Below are 18,690 nucleotides of genomic sequence, written 5' to 3'. Positions count from 1 at the left end.
AATTATGTTAAAATTAGATCTTAAGTGTGTGAGCCAAGTATATAATCTACAAACTCTCTAATTAACTATCACATATTCCATTAAAGTATAATGACATCAAACTGGTTTAAGCAACAAATCTTTAGATTAAATGCTTATATTTGTTGCTTGAGTATGAGACGACTAATCAATAAATGGCCCTAATTTGAGCACTAAGAAACATTCACAATTCTATTTTCAAGTGTATTTAGCAGTACACTAAATGTTAAGCTGCTGCAATAAAATACTAGTGTCATACATCATGACCGTTCATTAACTTAAAAACATACTGTACTGTAACATACTGCATTTTTCCAGCTTTCCTGTATAAAATTAAAACTAATTCCATTCCTTGTCATTTCCTCCTGATTTAAGACATCTGAAACCCCACAGCTACTCTGGAAAAATAAACAGAAATCTGAACTTTTAGTAGAGTCATTAAGATGGAATCACTGCAGTCGACCATGGCTCTGAAAGCCTAGCCATACATAACATAAAAATTAAACAGAGACATTAAGACATTAAAGGCTTTAGAGGATAACAACATATGTGTTATTGGCAACTGTTTAAGTATTGTAGTGAACTGGGGTGAATAAATGACTTGTGAAGAAAGTATGTGGAGAAAGAGAGTTTCAATCGCTTAAATAGAGTCCTACTGTGAAGAATTATTTGAATACCCATTTGATTAAGGATGACACGTTCAACTGAGTCATCTAACCTTTTGCAGCCTGAAATACAGCTGAAAGATTTAACATTAAGCTATGTCTCTTAGTATCTTATAACAGGAATCATGACATTGCAGATTGGGTTTAAATCAAATGAATATACTCTTAAAACCAATTTAGCTAGTGAAGCTAGCAATAAATGAAAATTCATATAAGCAAGCTTATTTCAAAACAATATGCAACACTGAATTGCAAAGGAGTAGACACTCAAATGACAGGAATTTTCCACATATCATGTTACAGCATGCATGTAGCTATACACACATACAGTATATACCTAAGGAATCTGCCACAGAAAAGTTATCCAGCAGTGAGTTACCAACATGTTGAAGGGACGAGGAGTGTGTTTGCCATGTCGTGTATGAACAATGTGCATTTCGCAAATTTGTGCATTAAATGACATTTCTCTCAGTGGATGTGAATGCATTTTGATTTCATTGATATAATTCCTACTATTTGCATTGCTAGGCAACATGTAGCTACACATAAATTAGGTTTCATCCACACATAAATCATTTTACTTAATCATTAATTTGTTCATCCACAATCTTGCAAATGGAAAACAGGTTTGAAATTCAATGAACTGAACAAAACAGAACTTAAGCCTCAATTGTTGCTGTCTTTCTAAGTTAGTGATTGTGTAATAATGCTCTATGTACACGTAACTAAATTAAAAACATGTGCATCAGAGGTGTTGCCCAGTCACCAGAAATCCACCTAATCAAAGAGCTGCAGTTTCTTCTGCAAAGTTTAGTTCTTGTTGTTATACTCAATGTTATACTATTTTTTAGCTTCTGTTATAGTTGCAAAGACGTACTGTAATATGATGTGGATGCTGCATCTCCTTCATCCCAACTGTCACTAAAAATGTAATAAGTCACTGTTTGAGTCCACTGCGTCAGGGGACAGGATGCTTAACAGACATCTCTAAAAACACATACTTTGATTAAAAAAGGAACAATGTGTGTAATAAAATATTTTGAGTGGACTTTTAGCTGCAATTGGATTAAACCGATTCCACAATGACCACTTTATGAGCCAGAGAAGAACACTGTTCACTTTCACATTTAAGAAAAAATACACAGGAAAAACTTTCAGGTTCTCAGTGCAACACTGACATATAATTTATTTTACAAATTGAAAGACACATACAGCTCGAAAAGCCTTGTGTCTTCAGGTCTTCTTGCTGTGACGGGTATCCAGATCAAGAGCTTACTGTACATGTTATCTACAGATTAGTTTCAGGTAACCACACCGAACTTAGTCTCTACAGTAGTGAAATCCTACACGTTAGCTTGTGTCTATTTGTCCATTTTACATCCATGGAGCCATCACAGAGGTCTCCTTCTGTACCTGCCGAGACAACAAATAACATCCAGTAAGCACAGAAATAAACATTCAGTTATATATATTTATCACTTTAATTACAGTTAGTGTAATGGCTGAGGTATTAATTATTCACTGTTAAAGTTACATCTAATTTGATAGTTTTAAATTCAAAACTATGCATGTTACTATTATACAATATCTATTAATTAAACTGATTATATACATCAATGACAAGAAAAGTCTACACCTTATAACTACTCTTTCTTTCCCCAACACTTAACTCAAGTCATCCCATGACATGACTACATTTTTTTTTGATAATTTCCACAGAACTGATACTTTTCACAATATGAATTTAAATACACCTAAATAGAATAACAATGTGTGTATTATATATACTATGAGACTTTCAATCACTTAAATTGTCATTAAGATTTACTTGCAAACTCATTTGAAGTTCTACTCCGTCATCTAGCCTTCATTTGTCTTAAACCAACAAGTATGTTTATTTATTTCTTAAAGATTTAACATTAAGCTATGATAGTGTATCTCTGCATTTAGTTTTAATGATCGGTCATTCGTCAGCAAACATTCTCAGGTTTCAGTCATTCATTTATGCCAGGCTGATAATCATGACCTTGCAGATAATGATCTGAATCCCAACAATAAACATGATCCTTTGTCCAAATATATTCAGACTTGGCACTTCTTTAGCAACCAAGGACAGCCTCTGTTTACCTTGTTTAGTTCAGGAAAAAGTTCTTGAATAGCGATATCCAAAAGTACATATGTCAGCTGGGGAAGGCAAAAAGCAGGAAGAGAGAATGAAAAGCTTTAAGGCTGGTGATGTTTTAATTTAAATGTATACAGCTTTCAAAATAATACGCAAACACTGAATTTCAAAGGAATTGACACTAAAATTGAACAAAAGACTTTATGTAGCATGGTTTCCATATTCTGTGTTACAGTATATACCTATACAAATATCCAGTATAGCAGAAAAACAGATTTTCCTTACACATTATCTTCCCTCAGGTCATTTTTTTATCTTGACAAGAAAAGTTAATCATCTGTGAGGTACAAACAGGCTGAATAAACGCGGAATATTTGACATGTGAAGAGTGAGTGTGTGATGCTGTGTGTGTTATTGTGTGACAGAGTGTCATTGTACCTGTTTGTTAAGAATTGACTGCTGTAATCCATCAAAGAGGAGACTCACTCCTTCATACTTGGCTTCTTCTCCGATACATTTCCCTAGCAGGTCTAAAGACAACTGGTTATGACTTTCCAGCCAACACACAAAACTGACCACATGTTCTCACATCTGTATATGTATTTTAAGTGAAAAATGCTGACAGTCAACTAGCTTCCAAACTGGATATATATACCTGGAATATATCTCATCATCTCCTCAAAGGTCTTCTTAGCCCTCTTCTGCTTGTCTTGGGGCGAGCGGGGCAGACTGCTCTCACAGAAAACGGTGTCTAGAAGAGCAAAGAATATGCACAACTCATTTAATGAGTGTGTTTAAAGGAATAGTTTGACGAAATACACTCCAGGAGTTAGATGAGATGATCAACACCACAGTCATGTTTTGTTTGTCCATTGACTGTATATAAAGATGGATGTCACGACAGCTCCCCTAAAGTGAAGCCAAAACATCTTGGTTGCAGATGGGACATGAGCCAAAATAAAAAATCAAAGGACGACTGAAGGGGTGTGTCTCCTGGGCCTTCATCCAGCTGCCTGACTCTACTGCACAGGTTCTGGTTTCAATTGATGTCAAAAAAGCAGGGTGGTAGCTACTGGATAGGATATATTTTGGCTTCACTTTTGCATAACAGTAGAAAGAGGAAATGCATTGTCCATCTTTATACACCGTCAATAATAGAGTCCAGAACTATATATGGTCAGGCGATTAGCCTACTATCGACCTGGAAGAAGGAGGAAACAGCAAGCCTGGCTCTGTCCAAAGTTTTAAAACATACCTACTAGCATCTTTAAAGTGCACTTTGTAACACGATGTATCTCTTTTCATAATGTGTAGACAAACAGAAATGTTATTCTAGGGGGAGTTATGTGCTGTAACAAGTCATTTTCCCCTGCTTCTAGTCTTTAAAATGTGAGAGTGACATTTTTCTTTCATCTAACTCTCCCTAAGTTTTTTCAGGCCTGTGTGTGCAACAGTGTTATTGTAAGAAAGTGATACCCTTGCATTGTGCAACTGCAGTGTACCTCTGAGCAGGGTGATGAGTGAGACTAGCCGGTGCTCCTGGACCACCTTGTTCAATTTGTACTGAAGGTAATAATCTGTGTAGGCCTCCAGGGTGTTCTTGAACAGGATCCTTCCACCCATTAGCAGGTGGTGCAGCCAGTCAGGGATGCGGAAGACAACTCGGGCTGACAACCATGAAGGAGAGAAGACAGAGAGAGAGAGAGAGAGAGAGAGAGAGAGAGAGAGAGAGAGAGAGAGAGAGAGAGAGAGAGAGAGAGAGAGAGAGAGAGAGAGAGAGAGAGAGAGAGAGAGAGAGAGAGAGAGAGAGAGAGATAGAGAGAGAGAGAGAGTGTTTGAGTGAATTATTGTCTCTGGTGTAATTGACCAAGTCACAGATTCATGAGGGAGCAGCCAACTCCCACCTCACCACATTTAACAGGTCTGAACAGTAACAGCAATTTATTTTTCTCACAATTACAAGGCAACGCCATCTTTCAAACAAAGAAACAAAATCACATCATAATATAGAAGTTGTTGCATTATAAAATGTGTGACATCTAGTTTACAGCTTTTTTTTCGCTTCCATTTGCAACTGCAATATAGTAAGTGTGTTTCTGTGAGAGATTTGTTACCATTTGTTCAGACTGCTGATACATGACTCACATTTCTGCAGTATGACAGTAAAGCAATGATTTTCAGTATGTGAAATTTAATATTTCATGTAGACATGCTGATGGTAATTATTGAGTCAATGTCAGAGAGGATGAATTACTTAATGCAATACATGTATTAAAAAAACATATTGTGATGATTTTAATAACAAACCCAGGAGAACTTGCTTACCCACATACATTAAGTAGTCATACACCCCTTCAACAGTGATCATTTCCATGAAGTAGTTCTGATTGTGTCTCTTTTCAGCCAGTTCTGATCGGTTTGCATTGTTTTTGAAGAGGTCATTGAAGAGCTACGAGAGAGGGATTTAGACACATTTTTAGTCATTTCTTAGACTTTTCTGTTCTGAGTGACTGACAGAGTTCTGCTTAAGTAAGAATGCAAACTGTTAAGATTGTAAATATTGCAATTAAAGGCTTTCTTAATTATGCTTTTAGACTGTATGACAAAAGGTTGATTGCAATTCCCCTTTATTGAGTGACAATGACACTGATGTGTTCAAGTACTAATTAAGTAGGCATATATAATTAGCCAGAAATGGCTTTTATAAAACCTTCCAAGATCTCATCAATTCGGCTGCTGACAAGTATTAAAATGATAGCCTACTTGGTTGAAAGAGGTCTGAGGATGTCATTGTATGTCAGACCAGATTACAGTTTTGTGAACTATTATAAATAGAAGGGTCACATTTTGGTGAGCCAAGTGTCTGTATTTACATGATTTTTCCACACAGTTTAAAAAACATGTTTAAAAAAAGTTTTAAAAAGAAGGTAACATTTCTGACAGTAAAGCGGCCGAGAAGTTGCATTTGAATCGTTAACAGTTACTTCAGTCATTTCTTGACTTTGCCTTGAAAATTTCATTTAAAATATTGTGAAGAAATGTTAGCTGGCAACCTTTCAGACGCTAATTAAGACAAAATCCAACTGCAAACAAAGAACGACATTCCTGAGGCCTATACCTGCTGAGAGAAAGAGAGAAAGAGAGAGAGAGAGAGAGAGAGAGAGAGAGAGAGAGAGAGAGAGAGAGAGAGAGAGAGAGAGAGAGAGAGAGAGAGAGAGAGAGATAAAAGAGAGAGAGAGAGAGCAATTTAAACATGTAGATTATAGAATTTCCAAACCTTTTTATCATTTTCTGAAGTGGGGCTGAGGATAGTGAGCTCGGGGCGGCTGGGTTTGGGTTTGGGAGATTCACAGGAGTTGAAGAAGGACTGAATGAAAGGCTCTAGATGCTGCCCTTTCTGACAGAAAAAAAACACAGCAGACAATCTGTGTAAGTTACATAACTGTGTTATTTGTCTTAACTGATATAGTATTTGTCATATCAACTGTTTAATGGACCGTTAACCATGTCAGAAATACATAAGTGACTGCTTAAATTTGCACTGATTTGATGGGAAACATTTGTATTGGACAGAAATGGGGAACATTCCGCAAGAGACCCATACACACACCTCTAGGGATGTATTACTTACCTCTTTTATCAGTTTGCTGGGGACTGACTTAATGATTTTCCCTGTGAAACACAAATAATTTGTCTCAGTGACGTATAGTTGTGTCAAATATTGCTTCTGTCTGAGACATGTATTTTTTCACTACAACACAAGGTCAAACTGATCAAACACATTCAATGTGTGTTTGACATGTTTTCTTGATCAAACATAATCCATCTCTCACTGCCACATGGTCTACAGCTCGCTCAGCTAGAATCTGGCTCATACTGTACCCAGGTTCACATCAGGTAGCATCTTGTCCAGGAACTGAGACTCCATGCTGTGGGGAGACAGGAAGTCGGCAAGAAGCTGACTGTTGCTCAGCTCCGGGTGCTGTAAAAGTTTCTGCAAATAAAACAGATAAACACACTATTCTTTAGGTTTCTCTTTTATATAGGAACATCAGTCAGAGGAGCTTGGATCCTTGGATTGAAAATGAGTGGAAAGGTTTGTTTGATGCAGAGCTGAGAGAGTGTGGGCACATGTTAATGTACTCTCGGCCTGAGTAAGAGTGGATTTTAAAGAAATAACAAAACTGCACTTAACCTTTTATGTTAGCATGTAGCATATAATGTGAAGATGGGATAAGGATCATATTTCTACAACACAGATATAAGAGTGAATGAACTGCTGGCTTATATCCATGCTATTCTACTAATATATACAGAACATGTAAGACTGGTTTCCCATTGGAATTAGCCTGTGCTTGGTGGGAAATTGGCACATGTTCAGAATGTGACTACAGTTTGCTTGACAAATATATGATTCCGCTTTCAACACAGAGATCAGAGTCACAGCTGTATATTTTAAATATCTTCACCCCTCATCAGAGTCATTAGATAATTCTGGCTCATTGCCAGACCAACCAGTCTGACTGTCCAGTAAAATTCATAAGCAAAATCTAAAATGTCCTATCTCCAAAAAGATCTACCTGAAGATATTCCTGGAACTCCTCCCGCTTTGATGTAAGAAACTCGTAGTTCTTGGGACCGATGATTCTCTTGGAAGGCAACTGTGCATCTGGAAATGATCCTACAGAGGGTGTAAGATTTCACAGAAAGGACCACTGAAAAAAATAATTAAAAGAACAAGCGTGGCCATTTACTTCAACGGGAAAATAGTTGTGTGGTGTTCAAATACGAGCTGCTGAATGATGACAGCAATAAACATACATGACTCCTAAAACTAGCATTCACTTAGTGGTAATCATCTGTGAATTCTGGAAAATGTTTGGGACCATTTTTGTTGGAAATACCTCCCTTATGACAAGAAATACAATTAAAAAAGCGCAGAGGCCTCTAATAAGCAAACTATAAACTTACCATGAAACTCAGTGAGCTTTGACTCGAGGACATAGAACTCCAGATATCTTCTGTACACGGACCACATCTCAGTCTCATGTCCCACTGCAGTCAAAAACAAACAGAGAAAACAGAAAGAGATCTGACCTCAGTTAACACATTATCACTGCCACATGAAGCAACTATGCATGGTGAGACTAACTGTTCTAAACTTAAGTCCCACATAAAAGCCTTCTTTAACTCTAACTTTTCTCACAGCTTTTTCTTACTTGTTTACTCTTATAATTCGATTTATTTGAGCAAAAATTACTACATCTAACACTACAATGTCACTGGGACAAACCTATGGGGTCTCAGTTATTGGTAATAAAATGCTCTTATCAGTTTTGAATTTAGATAATAAAACAAGATGTATTTTCATACATTAAATCAAATTAAAAATCAAATCTAAGCTTGAAAACGTAAATTCTCAGTGCAAGGTTACTGGATAGTTGTTGGGTTGTTTGCTACTGTTGAAAGGCTGCTGTCACTCAAATCTGATCAAACCACACCCATATAAGAAGATTTTTCTTTTTAGTTTTCAGGGCCTTGCAGTAATATAACACATTATTGCTCAAATCATTATTCTGAATCCATGAAATACAGCTCTACAATATCATGTAACAGAGCACAATAACCTTAGATGACACCTAGTCAGGCAGAAGGACCGATCCGCTCAGCCTCACCTGCTTTCCGGTCGTTGCGCTCCACATCAATACAGAACACAGGAATCCTCTCCCTCTTCACGTCGTCATCATAGAAATCAATGTAAGGGATGGTGATGTTCCAGGCTGAGAGGTTTCGAGGTGTGCTGGGGGTGGAGGCTGCCTCTACTGGGGAGTCATCCTCCAGCACCATCATAGCTTCCTCCACCTTAAATGGAAGGAAATGAGAGGGGTTAAGGTCCCCTACAGTCTGCCTCTTCAAAAGAAACGGAACCTGGTCAAAGCTACTGCTCCTGTGGAGGTGCAAAACACTGCAGGTAAAAACAGTAAAAAGAAAATAATTTCAATGGAAACATGGCTAATCTCAAAATCGCCACAGGCTGAACAGCTGTGTTGTTATTATTTTATAAAATTGTATAAAATTTACTATGAAGGATAAAGAAAGGAATAAATCTTTAAAGAAAAAACCATCATTGGCTGAGACTCAGCTAAGTGAAGGAAACGCAAAAGTAAACCCAAGATATCCACTAAGAGTAGGTACATGATAAGCAATTAAAAAACCTTTTGCAGACATTTAACTGTTTTACTGTACCTGAGGATAATAATGTTGCATATGATATCTGTGGTTGACTTTCTACACACAACAATTATAAATAATTCCAGTTGAGCACTCCCTCTAAAGAGAAAAGCAGACGTCTTCTAGTCAAAATTCTGAAACACACCTATTCAGAATCTCTGGAGCATTTTTACATCAGATGTTTTCATTGGAAAATACTCTTAAGCCCCAAACAACCCTCTGTTAGTTGAGCATGAAATCTTGTGCATTGCTCAAACCCATCGAACCGTTTTTAAGATGCATTTTCCAATTGATGAAATTATGCGGCCATAAAAAAATAACAAACCATAAAGCTTTCATAGAACACTGAACAAGCAGATATATTTTTGTATATCTGATTATGTGTAAACAGTGTGCAAAAATGTTTTGTCCAACTAGTCAACAAAATGTATAAGGGATGTAATGGAAACATTTTAGTTCAATTGGTTCTTCAGAAAAACTTTCTTGGATCAACAAAATATTTCAGGAAGCCAGACAGTACTGACCCACGTTTAAACTCTGATACCATCACAACAGAAAACTAACATTTTGAACACATGGGAGACAGATTTGGTGAACAATGTGGCTTTCCTGTATTTGATTACCAACGCCCCCATGTGGTGACTACAATATTGGTACGGAGGGGCTTTTGCTTAACTTCCTTTTACAGATGCTTGGCTGTTTACAATATAATCAAAAATGGTTGCACATTAAGTAATTTGATATTTCATTTCGAAGTAATGACTTGAAGTTTACATTCAGAATGAGTTCACATTATTTTATATTTTCTTTGTGAGGAACAGAAATCAGGTTTACACTCAGGACTGTTAGAACTGTGTTTAAATGTAGACTTTGGTAAAAAAAAAAAAAGAAAAAAAAAAGAAGACAACTATTTACTCGTTATAACAAAACACGTTAAGTAATCTAAAAATGAGTGTTTGGATTATTTCTAGATAAGCCTCACCATATCATCCTCTCCCTCTACCAGCCCATAGGATGGCAGCATCGCTCCCTCCATGGTTGTGCTCTTGAACACCCCTTTGATCTTACTGCCAATGCGGCTGATCCCAAAGGACTCGCCCCTCTTTGACGTGTTCCTGCAGGCCAAAGAGGGAGGTTATTAGACAATGCTTGATGGGGGAGATGTGCATGCCTTCAACAAAGTGAATGCAGCTTGAGAGAGGCGACAGGGGAGGAACTGTAGAGGAGCGGATGGGAAGGAGCAGCGTACTGCATTGCTACCATAACAGTACATGGGAGGGGTAGGGAGGAGGGGGCAAGATAGCCAAATCCAAGCCAAAATATCACTTCACAGCCATCTCGTAATGAAATGCCTGGGTTGGTTAAACACTGCCAAAAGCAAACACAGCACACAGCAGTGAGCAGTGATTTCATGAACAGATTTTCAGTGATCACAAACATGTTGTATGATCAGTTACCAGTCAGCCAGAACAGGCACACAGCATCACAAGTGCTCTGTGTGAGTGCCTGTTAGATTAAGTGGAATAAAAAGCACCATATAGCTCATGGTGATATACCCAATACACAAGAAACTGAACACTGAAAAAACACTGCATTGTCAAAAATCAACAGGCAAGTCTTTTGCCTAAACAACACAACAACATTAGAGGAAGAATACATAAATTTAAAAAAAGGATCCCATGCATTGGTCCCATCATGCAGGCAGCTGGCTGGGACTGGGGTCATGGGGGAACGGTGGACAGTATGACATCACACTGAGAGACCTGTGACAGACAGATGGACCCAGACTTACTTGGGTGATGAGTGGCGGTGGGATAGCGAGCCGTATGGGTAAGTTGTAAACGTGGACTGGGCATGGAGGGAGTTAAAGGATGCAGGTGAAGAGCTGCCAGAGGCGGTGAACAGTGAGGACGGGGACTCGGGGCTCCAGTCCCAGGAACTATAAGCAGAACAAGGTCACATCCCCACAGGCAAACGGAGGGAGAGGACCGTGGATCATACCGAGGCAGGCAGTATGGTGGAATCAGAGTGGATATTCAGTCACAGACACAGCACAATGGTGGTAATACATAGATGGAATAACGGGCGGACAGACGGGCAGAGTGGAAGGGGGGGTTAATGAACTGCAAACATGGAGGGAGTTTAGGAGCCATTATCTATCTTTTCTGTCTCCTTTGAGTGGCACAATTCATGCTGCTTTCAAATCTGCCTTCATAACAAGATTGTTTTTCAAACCGGGTGGAAGAACTGAAACATTAAACCCAACTTCCTTCTTGAAGTTGCCTTAATGCTTAAATAAAATCATTAAAATAAAGCCAAAACCTTCCTAAACTGAGATATTGCATTACACGCATGTCTCTCAATTAGCTTGATTAACATATGAGATGATGCTGATTACCATGATTAACTGATTAAGGTCACTGTTCTCAATCTTCTCTCATTTGTGATTACAGCACAAATACAGAATATATACATATTTAGTGTGTGAAATTAGATTAGCAATAAAATTATAAATCATTATCACATTATTGTCTAGTGTTCACTGAATCGAACCTCTGAATGCAGAAGGTCCCGGGAATTCTGAATTTGTTAAAAAGGCAGTACATCTTCCTCTGTAGACCAGTCAAGCAAGAATGATGTATCTTTTGTATCTTGCGTGCAGTAGCACTGTTCAGCCAGCCACTGTTTCTGATCAGCACACTGATGCCTTATACTCACCGGATGTCATCCAAACTGAGGCTATTTCTGGAACAATATGCACAAGGAGTTAGTGGCAGGGCCCCGTGGCCACATACACACCACACCCCGTGATAGAAACATGACAGTTGTTCCCTGGGCTCAAGTTGCTTAACTAAAAGTGCATTAAACCGAAAATTTGAAACTCTTTGTTTTCATAGCTTATTTGGAGCTTGTTTTGTTGTGAATTCATATTAATTTGCAGAGGCAGCTGGCACATGCTATATTTACAGAACTCATTAATACAAAATAAATATAAATGATCAGTAAAATTCAGAAAGTTTAGTTTGAGTTGTATGTGGGTGCAAACACAGCAATCAATTTTGTGCCGCAAACAATAAACTACCAATGAAGCATTCCGTGGTTTCTTTCTGTTTATTAGTCTATCTAATGGCAAACGTTACAGTCATACCTTTCTTTTATTTCACACAAACACACACACATACAGACACACACACACACACACACACACACACACACACACACACACACACACACACACACACACAATACACATGGTACACTGACACGTACCTGCTCATTTTGGAATTCCTGGCAGGGGATTCTGCCCCTCGCAGGAGCTGGCGGAAATACTGCAGAAGGACATGGAAAGAGGAAATAACTGTATACAGTTCAGGGCAAACAAATATACAAGCAACATTAAAGAGACTAGGCTATGCTATGTATCTATGTAGTGACCTCATTATGCTTTAACAATAATCATAACTGCACTGTTTATAATATTATTCTCATATCATCTTATTTTCCAGACACACTATTCATGCAGGGCAGTGGCCTGCTGTGGACAATGGCTGTGCACCGGTCTGCCCAGCTGTATTCATTGAAACACCCTCTGAGGGGTGAAATCTGGCTTGGCAGCTTGGCATAACGCCAGTGTCGGCTCATTGGCCAGCTGCGTGTCTGGTATTGATGACACGGCTGATAGTGGTTGGTGGATTAGAGATGGGAAGAGGACTGCGCAAAAGGGTCAGTCAATTCACAGTCACCTCTAATGCCATATAGTTTTGCTAATTCTGAAAATCAAATTTAGAAAACTGCGGCATATTAGCTTTCAGTCTTTTGTGCTACAGCGACCAAAAAAGGACTGTGTTTAGGAATCAGAGCATGACAAACAGTTGTAATAGAGATAGAAAAAAATAAATGTGAGTATCAGCAGATGTCAGGGTGGTTGATAGCAAGCTGAGTGATTTATTTGATGGTCTAGATGCTAACCTCATCACTGTGACAGAACATTGGTGTGAAAACATTCTCAAGGAGGGACAAGACGTGCTCATAAGCTTCAAACAAACATCTCATGGTCTGCAGTTTCACCACCTCTGAATACGGGCCCTCAGCAACTAAGAAAGAACAACAAAAAAGAAACAAATGATCTTCATAAAATCCAAACGGTTCATAGGTTATATATGCAAATGTTAATTATGGTGTCACATACTGTTGCGTATTTCTTCCACAATAAAGGGGTCAAAGCGGATCTTGTCAACGCTCTCGTCCAAACAGTAGGTCTCATAGATCTTCTTCACCTCCTCGTGGAGCATCATTTTCTCTGAGTCAGACAGCTCTGGGCACAGTATCCTATCGTTGAACTCCTCTGAGACATTTAAAGAGTCAGACACGTCAGTCTTGCTGCGTGAGGACCTTTAAGAATACATAACTGTGGTATCTACAAGCATCAAGGTTATGGACAGCCTTTAGTGAGTCTTGCTGATGATTTCAGACTGACTGAATGGATGGTAGGTGATAAAAGAGTAGGGCTTGCTTCTATTCAAGTCATTTCTCCACTGTAGAATAAGTTAATTGCATTGCAGCTACTGCCGCAAGTTCCTCAAATGTATATAAACCAAATACGATACCTATTTTATCAAAGTTGAAGAATATTTCGAATTTAAAACCTAAATTTCAGATGATGTTGGTCCCAGTGGTGGTGGGACACAAGATTTGCGTTGCATCAAATGACTTCAATTAGAATGAATAACAGCTTGACCTGCCAACACAATCACCTGTAAGTACTGGGACAAACTTACCAACTGCAAGGCAGAACTGGAGCACGTGGACAGCCCCCTCTTGCTTCAAAAAGTTCATGAATCGGAAGAGAAGATCTTGCTGCTCTCTGATTTCTTTCAACTCCAGCTTCAGCACCTGGTGAGGGAGAAAGAAAGAGAGAGCAGAAAGGAAAGTAAAGATAGAAATCACAGTTGACAGCTTTGTCTTGCCTCTTAAAAACCTTAGTGATATCAGGTTAAAAACACAAACATATATTGTGATTATGTATAAGATATTATGGCATGAAGTAACTAGTGGGTTGTTCATGAGGTAGTAATCAGATGTTTCCATTTGATTAGGGTACACTTACTGAAGGCTTTTTGTTGCGAATATCAGAGTATTTTTGCAGGAAAGGAACCAACGCTGAAGTTGGTTCTGTGGCTTCTTCAGGCTAGAAGGACAAAAGCATAAATCTTATTCTCTTTGCAAAATCATGCTTAAATAATGCAAATTGTGCTGCCTGTGCACATTATAACAGTTACTTACTGGAGAGTTGTCGATGAATATCAAAAGTAAATGATTCACTGTGTCCTAAAATGGAAAAAATAGCAGTCAAAACATAATATAGCACATTTTAATTGCTTACTTAAAACCAACATTTCCTGTTTGTGTGTTCCACTTGCATGCTTGTAGTAAAAATCACTAACTGAAAGGCTGATTTAATACTAATCAAACATTGTCTTGGACTGACAACAACTTTGGTTTCAGAAAATCTGTCCTTAATGTGTCTACACTCACAGGATCAGCCAAGTAGTCCATTGAAGGAAGGAAGACAGAACCAGCCAAGACTTCTCTTATCAGGAGAGTAAGAGATCTGAAAGGAGTGATGGGATAAGGCAGCAGGAAAAAAAGAAAATGAAAGAGTAAAGAATGATCCATGTCTACTATCAGACTTTCTCCTTTGTGGGACGTTAAATAATACTAATGCTGTGATGTTTTGTGACACACTTTGACAACACTTATATGGGAGTGTTGTACTGCCTTTACTGTCACAGCACTGAGTTACCTGCAGTCTGTAGCCTTGGGTGGCAAGATGTAGGGGAAAAGCATCTCCGTCAGCTTCCTGAGGTAGAGCAGCTCATCTCTGCGACTGCGGAGGGCTACATGAAGGTCAGGACCGTATTCCTCTAGGGCGGCTTGTTGAAGAAACTCTATGTTCTTTACTGCAGAAAAGGGCAGAAAGAGTTAGCGTTTAATATGATGAAATACAAAGAAAATGACTCATTGTGTGACCAGAACAGCAGTACCTTTTTGTCTTGCTTTGGTAATTACTTCAATGTGCTTCATGGAGACTTTAAGAAGCTTTTTTGTGATGAGTGATGCCACATCAACCTGGGACAAAAAACAATCAAATGACTTTACACTTTAAGTTAAGTTAAACTGAATCCCAAGATTTTAACGCCATAAAGTCTGATTTGTCACCTTCTGAGTTCGACGGACCAACACAGCTGCAAAGAAACGCAAAGTCACTCTCAGGTCGTCAACAAACGCCTCATCATCTGTGATGTCTCTGAAAAAGGAAGCACTTCAGTGTTACTAAACAAGATACATAAGGTCACTCTGATCATGTATAATAGATAAAAAGGCATGACTTACCTATACCACGGATACACAAAATTTTCTAGAACAAGCTCCAGAATCTTGCAAAAAAACAGAAGTGGATTATGAAATTATTTAGACATTTACATAAATAATAATTATAAAGATATATTTCATCCACAGATGCTTTACCTCTGAAAGTGAAGTATCCACCTTTGAAGGAACTTCCAGATCAAGCCATGGTTGATAGTTTTCCAGTAATAAAGTTGGCCTGTCATGAATTGAACAAACCAAAACATTCACTGTGTAATACATAGAAAAAAAACAGGTATCCTGTCTTAACACTAGAGGGCAGTGCAACTTCTGCCATAACTTCATAAACAGCATGTAACAGTGATTGAGCACATGTAATGCATGTTGACAAACCAAATTCAACAAGATTATGGCAAAATAATGCAAGACTCCTCTGTTCAATGAATCCAAAAAAGTGTTTGATCCTAAATTAATCACTTTGTTTCATTTGTACTCTCTTTTTTTAGTCACACAGCAGGATGGGCAGTAGCATGCTCACATACTCCCAGAGAATATCCAGTTGTATGCAATGCCCTCCTAACATAAATGTTAGGGTCACGATACAAAAACTGCTTTTCAATACCCACTGCACAACACCAGAGCCACGTAACTCACCTGTGCCTTTTGCATTTTATTTTTCCACAAACAGCACAGCTGTGGCCCAGTGGAAACAACTCCTGCTGGTATGACTGCAACAGAGAATTAACATACAATAACGTATTTATAACCAACATAACTGTGATAAATGTTAACATGTTTAATACTGTTTTTCTTCCTCAGGATCCATTACATAGGCCAGTTGTTGTCAAAGTGGGGTGTGGGGACCCCCCAGGTACTTGAAGATGTTCTAGGGGGTCCCCAGTTAAAAGGGAACTTTTTCACTACAGTCTCACACAAAACGTGTGACTATTTTGGTCATGTGTTTAATACACTTTCTATAAAAAAAATCAGGTGGGGGGACACCAGAGACAAAATCTTGTCAGATGGGGGTCTGTGGTCTAATTTGTGTCAGTTTAGGGGTGCATGATATGAAAATGTTTAAGAACCACTGACATAAGCTACTTATCATGTAGCCATTAACAGACCCATCCCAAAACACAGTGAAATTATTAATATAAAGGTTTGAAGCCAAATTACGGGGCAATTTAATATTATTATTATCACCCAGCTCTATTAATTAATTGTTGCTTTCTGACTTACCTTGGTCTTTGGTTTGATGGAGACTAGGATGTTGGGCAGCAGTGACTCAGGCCCCAAAGAGCAGTAGAAAGTGACAACACCAGCCAGGAAGGACCAAAACACCATTATAATGTGAATATATCTGTGAAAGTAGAAGAAACATTCTGCTGTTCAATATCGGGGGGAAAAAATCGCACATTTTACAGGAAATAGATGATGGTGTCAGGGATGTCATACACGCTGCTGTGCTACTTCTTACCTGTTTAAAAGCACAGTGGACAGTAGCAGCACCAGCAGCAGAAAGCAGAAGACTGGATACTGTCGGCCCAGCTCTCTGAGCAGGTCCAGCTTAATCTTGCGTCTTATTCTCTGCAGACAAGCCCTGATGGCTCCCATGATTGTTGCTTTGGGAGCCTGTGCTCATCTAAAGCATACTGCACATCACTGCAAAATAATGAACGCATGGAGCTTCTGTTAAATAAACAAGGGCGTGCGGCAGCGAGACAGAAAACTCGAGTAAATGAAGATATTTTATGGAGCTCTTTTTACACCCTTTTTCTTTTACACCAAGCGGGTTGCAGTGATTTTATTTGTCGAATTTTGCACTTACTGTTAATGTACGGTGGATGTTATGGGCCATTTTTCACTGTAGTCCGGCAGCGACCATCATGAATTTGCGAGATAAATACGCAGCCTGCCTGTTTGAAGGATCGGCTCAGGGTAGGCGAAGTGCCGAACAACAGCTGTAAACCACAGCAAGGATTAGCGGCAATTACACAGCATCTTCTGTGTTCACACTCTACTGAAACCTAGACAGTGTTTGTCTAATGGCTGCGGTGCTCGGGCTGTCACTTCTGTCCAGTGCGGGGCAACGCTCGCTGGCTGCGGTGGAAACGCGTGATGTCACCTCCGCTCGGCTCACAGTAGCCGCTTGTAACATACTAGCTGCTGTAGGAAAGAAGCACCACCGTCTCAAAGTGAATTAGCCAAAATGAACAACGTTTCCTGACATTGTGGACAGGATTTGATGGGAGCGGTGGGCCTCACCCGCTGTGTTAAATTGTATTATTTTTCTTCAAATAACGGACTTGAAGCGCAAGCGCCGACGTTACTGTATGGTTCATACCGTGCCATGACAATTTACCAAAGAAAACTACACATGGAAACCGAAAATTGTCATCCATTTTACGCTTATTTCTTGCTAACATGGAGCGGTTAACCGCCAATTAATGAGTTCCGTTGTACGTTAGTAGCCACACCAGCACTGTTGCTATGTTCACCTGCAGGAAAGTAAACCAAACGTTAAACTGAAGTACAACGTGATAGAACATTTTACACTAATAATAAATTGCAAACAAGAGAAGTGTTAATGGCCCCACCTGCGGTTATAGCAATACACTGACTATACAAACACATTAAGACGACAGACGTTTAAAATAAACGTTAAATTAAACGATCTTCTGGTCGGATAGATTCGGTAGATTGCTGTGCTGGTATGAAGTAACCTATATGCCTACTGCAAAGATGTAGGTTAGAGAAAGAAAGCTGCGGTCAAATGTCCTTGAAAGAAATAAAGCTGCTCTTCATATTACAGAATGTAGGACAAAGGCATATTATTCAGGGAAACCATCCTTACCACTCATTGTGGTTATAGGCTACTGGTGTAAATAGACTAGAGACCCTACAAAGTTTGACCGATAAAAAAAAATTACATTGATCAAATGTTTATGTGCAAAATTTCCTTTTGATCTTTATATTCTTTAAATAGATCCATTTCACACTCCATAGGTGTAATTGTTAACATTAATAACGACTGCGTCCCATTTAGTTTTTCTCCTGGGACACTCAAACGTATTGAACCTTGATTACGTAATTAGGATCACCTGCCTTTGTTAATTGAGTCATTTACGCTGCTGTGAAAAACATTTCTACATTTCATACCTTTGTTTAAATATGACAGTCATTGAGGTTCCTTTGGAAGCCTTAATCTCATGTACTTTTTAAAGTTACATTATGTATTAAACTGTTACTGGGAATATACAGAAAATAACAATTGACAAGTTGTAC

The 18,690-nt window shown here is 38.8% G+C and overlaps 1 protein-coding gene across 2 annotated transcripts; it reads right to left on the bottom strand.

Annotated features, from left to right (window-relative positions):
* Window positions 1-1,841: 1,841 nt before the first annotated feature.
* Window positions 1,842-17,469, bottom strand: LOC134001402 (sorting nexin-14-like). Of its 2 annotated transcripts, XM_062441006.1 has the most exons (31): window positions 17,234-17,469; window positions 16,883-17,067; window positions 16,645-16,765; window positions 16,060-16,133; window positions 15,565-15,643; window positions 15,430-15,473; window positions 15,256-15,343; window positions 15,081-15,165; window positions 14,840-14,996; window positions 14,572-14,647; window positions 14,320-14,364; window positions 14,144-14,224; window positions 13,815-13,929; window positions 13,226-13,381; window positions 13,006-13,130; window positions 12,307-12,365; window positions 11,755-11,781; window positions 10,829-10,975; window positions 10,019-10,151; window positions 8,481-8,667; window positions 7,777-7,860; window positions 7,386-7,486; window positions 6,688-6,799; window positions 6,437-6,477; window positions 6,083-6,202; window positions 5,131-5,254; window positions 4,308-4,472; window positions 3,461-3,556; window positions 3,244-3,335; window positions 2,811-2,867; window positions 1,842-2,096 (listed from the first exon to the last, which is right to left on the bottom strand). In XM_062441006.1, exons 2-31 carry the CDS (start codon window positions 17,017-17,019, stop codon window positions 2,058-2,060), a joined length of 2,967 nt encoding a protein of 988 aa, XP_062296990.1. In that variant the 5' UTR covers window positions 17,020-17,067; window positions 17,234-17,469; the 3' UTR covers window positions 1,842-2,057. The 2 variants fall into 2 exon arrangements, with proteins under 2 accessions (XP_062296990.1, XP_062296989.1); XM_062441005.1 differs by lacking the exons at window positions 10,829-10,975; window positions 11,755-11,781.
* Between the last annotated feature and the right edge of the window lie 1,221 nt (window positions 17,470-18,690).

The sequence above is a fragment of the Scomber scombrus genome, chromosome 19 (genome assembly GCF_963691925.1).
Source record: "Scomber scombrus chromosome 19, fScoSco1.1, whole genome shotgun sequence".
Classification (NCBI taxonomy): Eukaryota; Metazoa; Chordata; class Actinopteri; order Scombriformes; family Scombridae; genus Scomber; species Scomber scombrus.
Note: the sequence above shows the minus strand (reverse complement) of the source record. Positions and strands in the feature narration are given on the sequence as shown.

Bases quoted from the DNA above. Each gene is read 5' to 3' on its own strand.
- LOC134001402 (XM_062441006.1), bottom strand. From the start codon at position 17,019: ATGGGAGCCATCAGGGCTTGTCTGCAGAGAATAAGACGCAAGATTAAG. The intron at 13,930-14,143 runs GTAAGTGTACCC...CTCCCTCACCAG, and splicing joins TTCGCAACAAAAAGCCTTCA to GTGCTGAAGCTGGAGTTGAA. The intron at 2,868-3,243 runs GTACAATGACAC...TGCCTTCCCCAG, and splicing joins AGTCAATTCTTAACAAACAG to CTGACATATGTACTTTTGGA.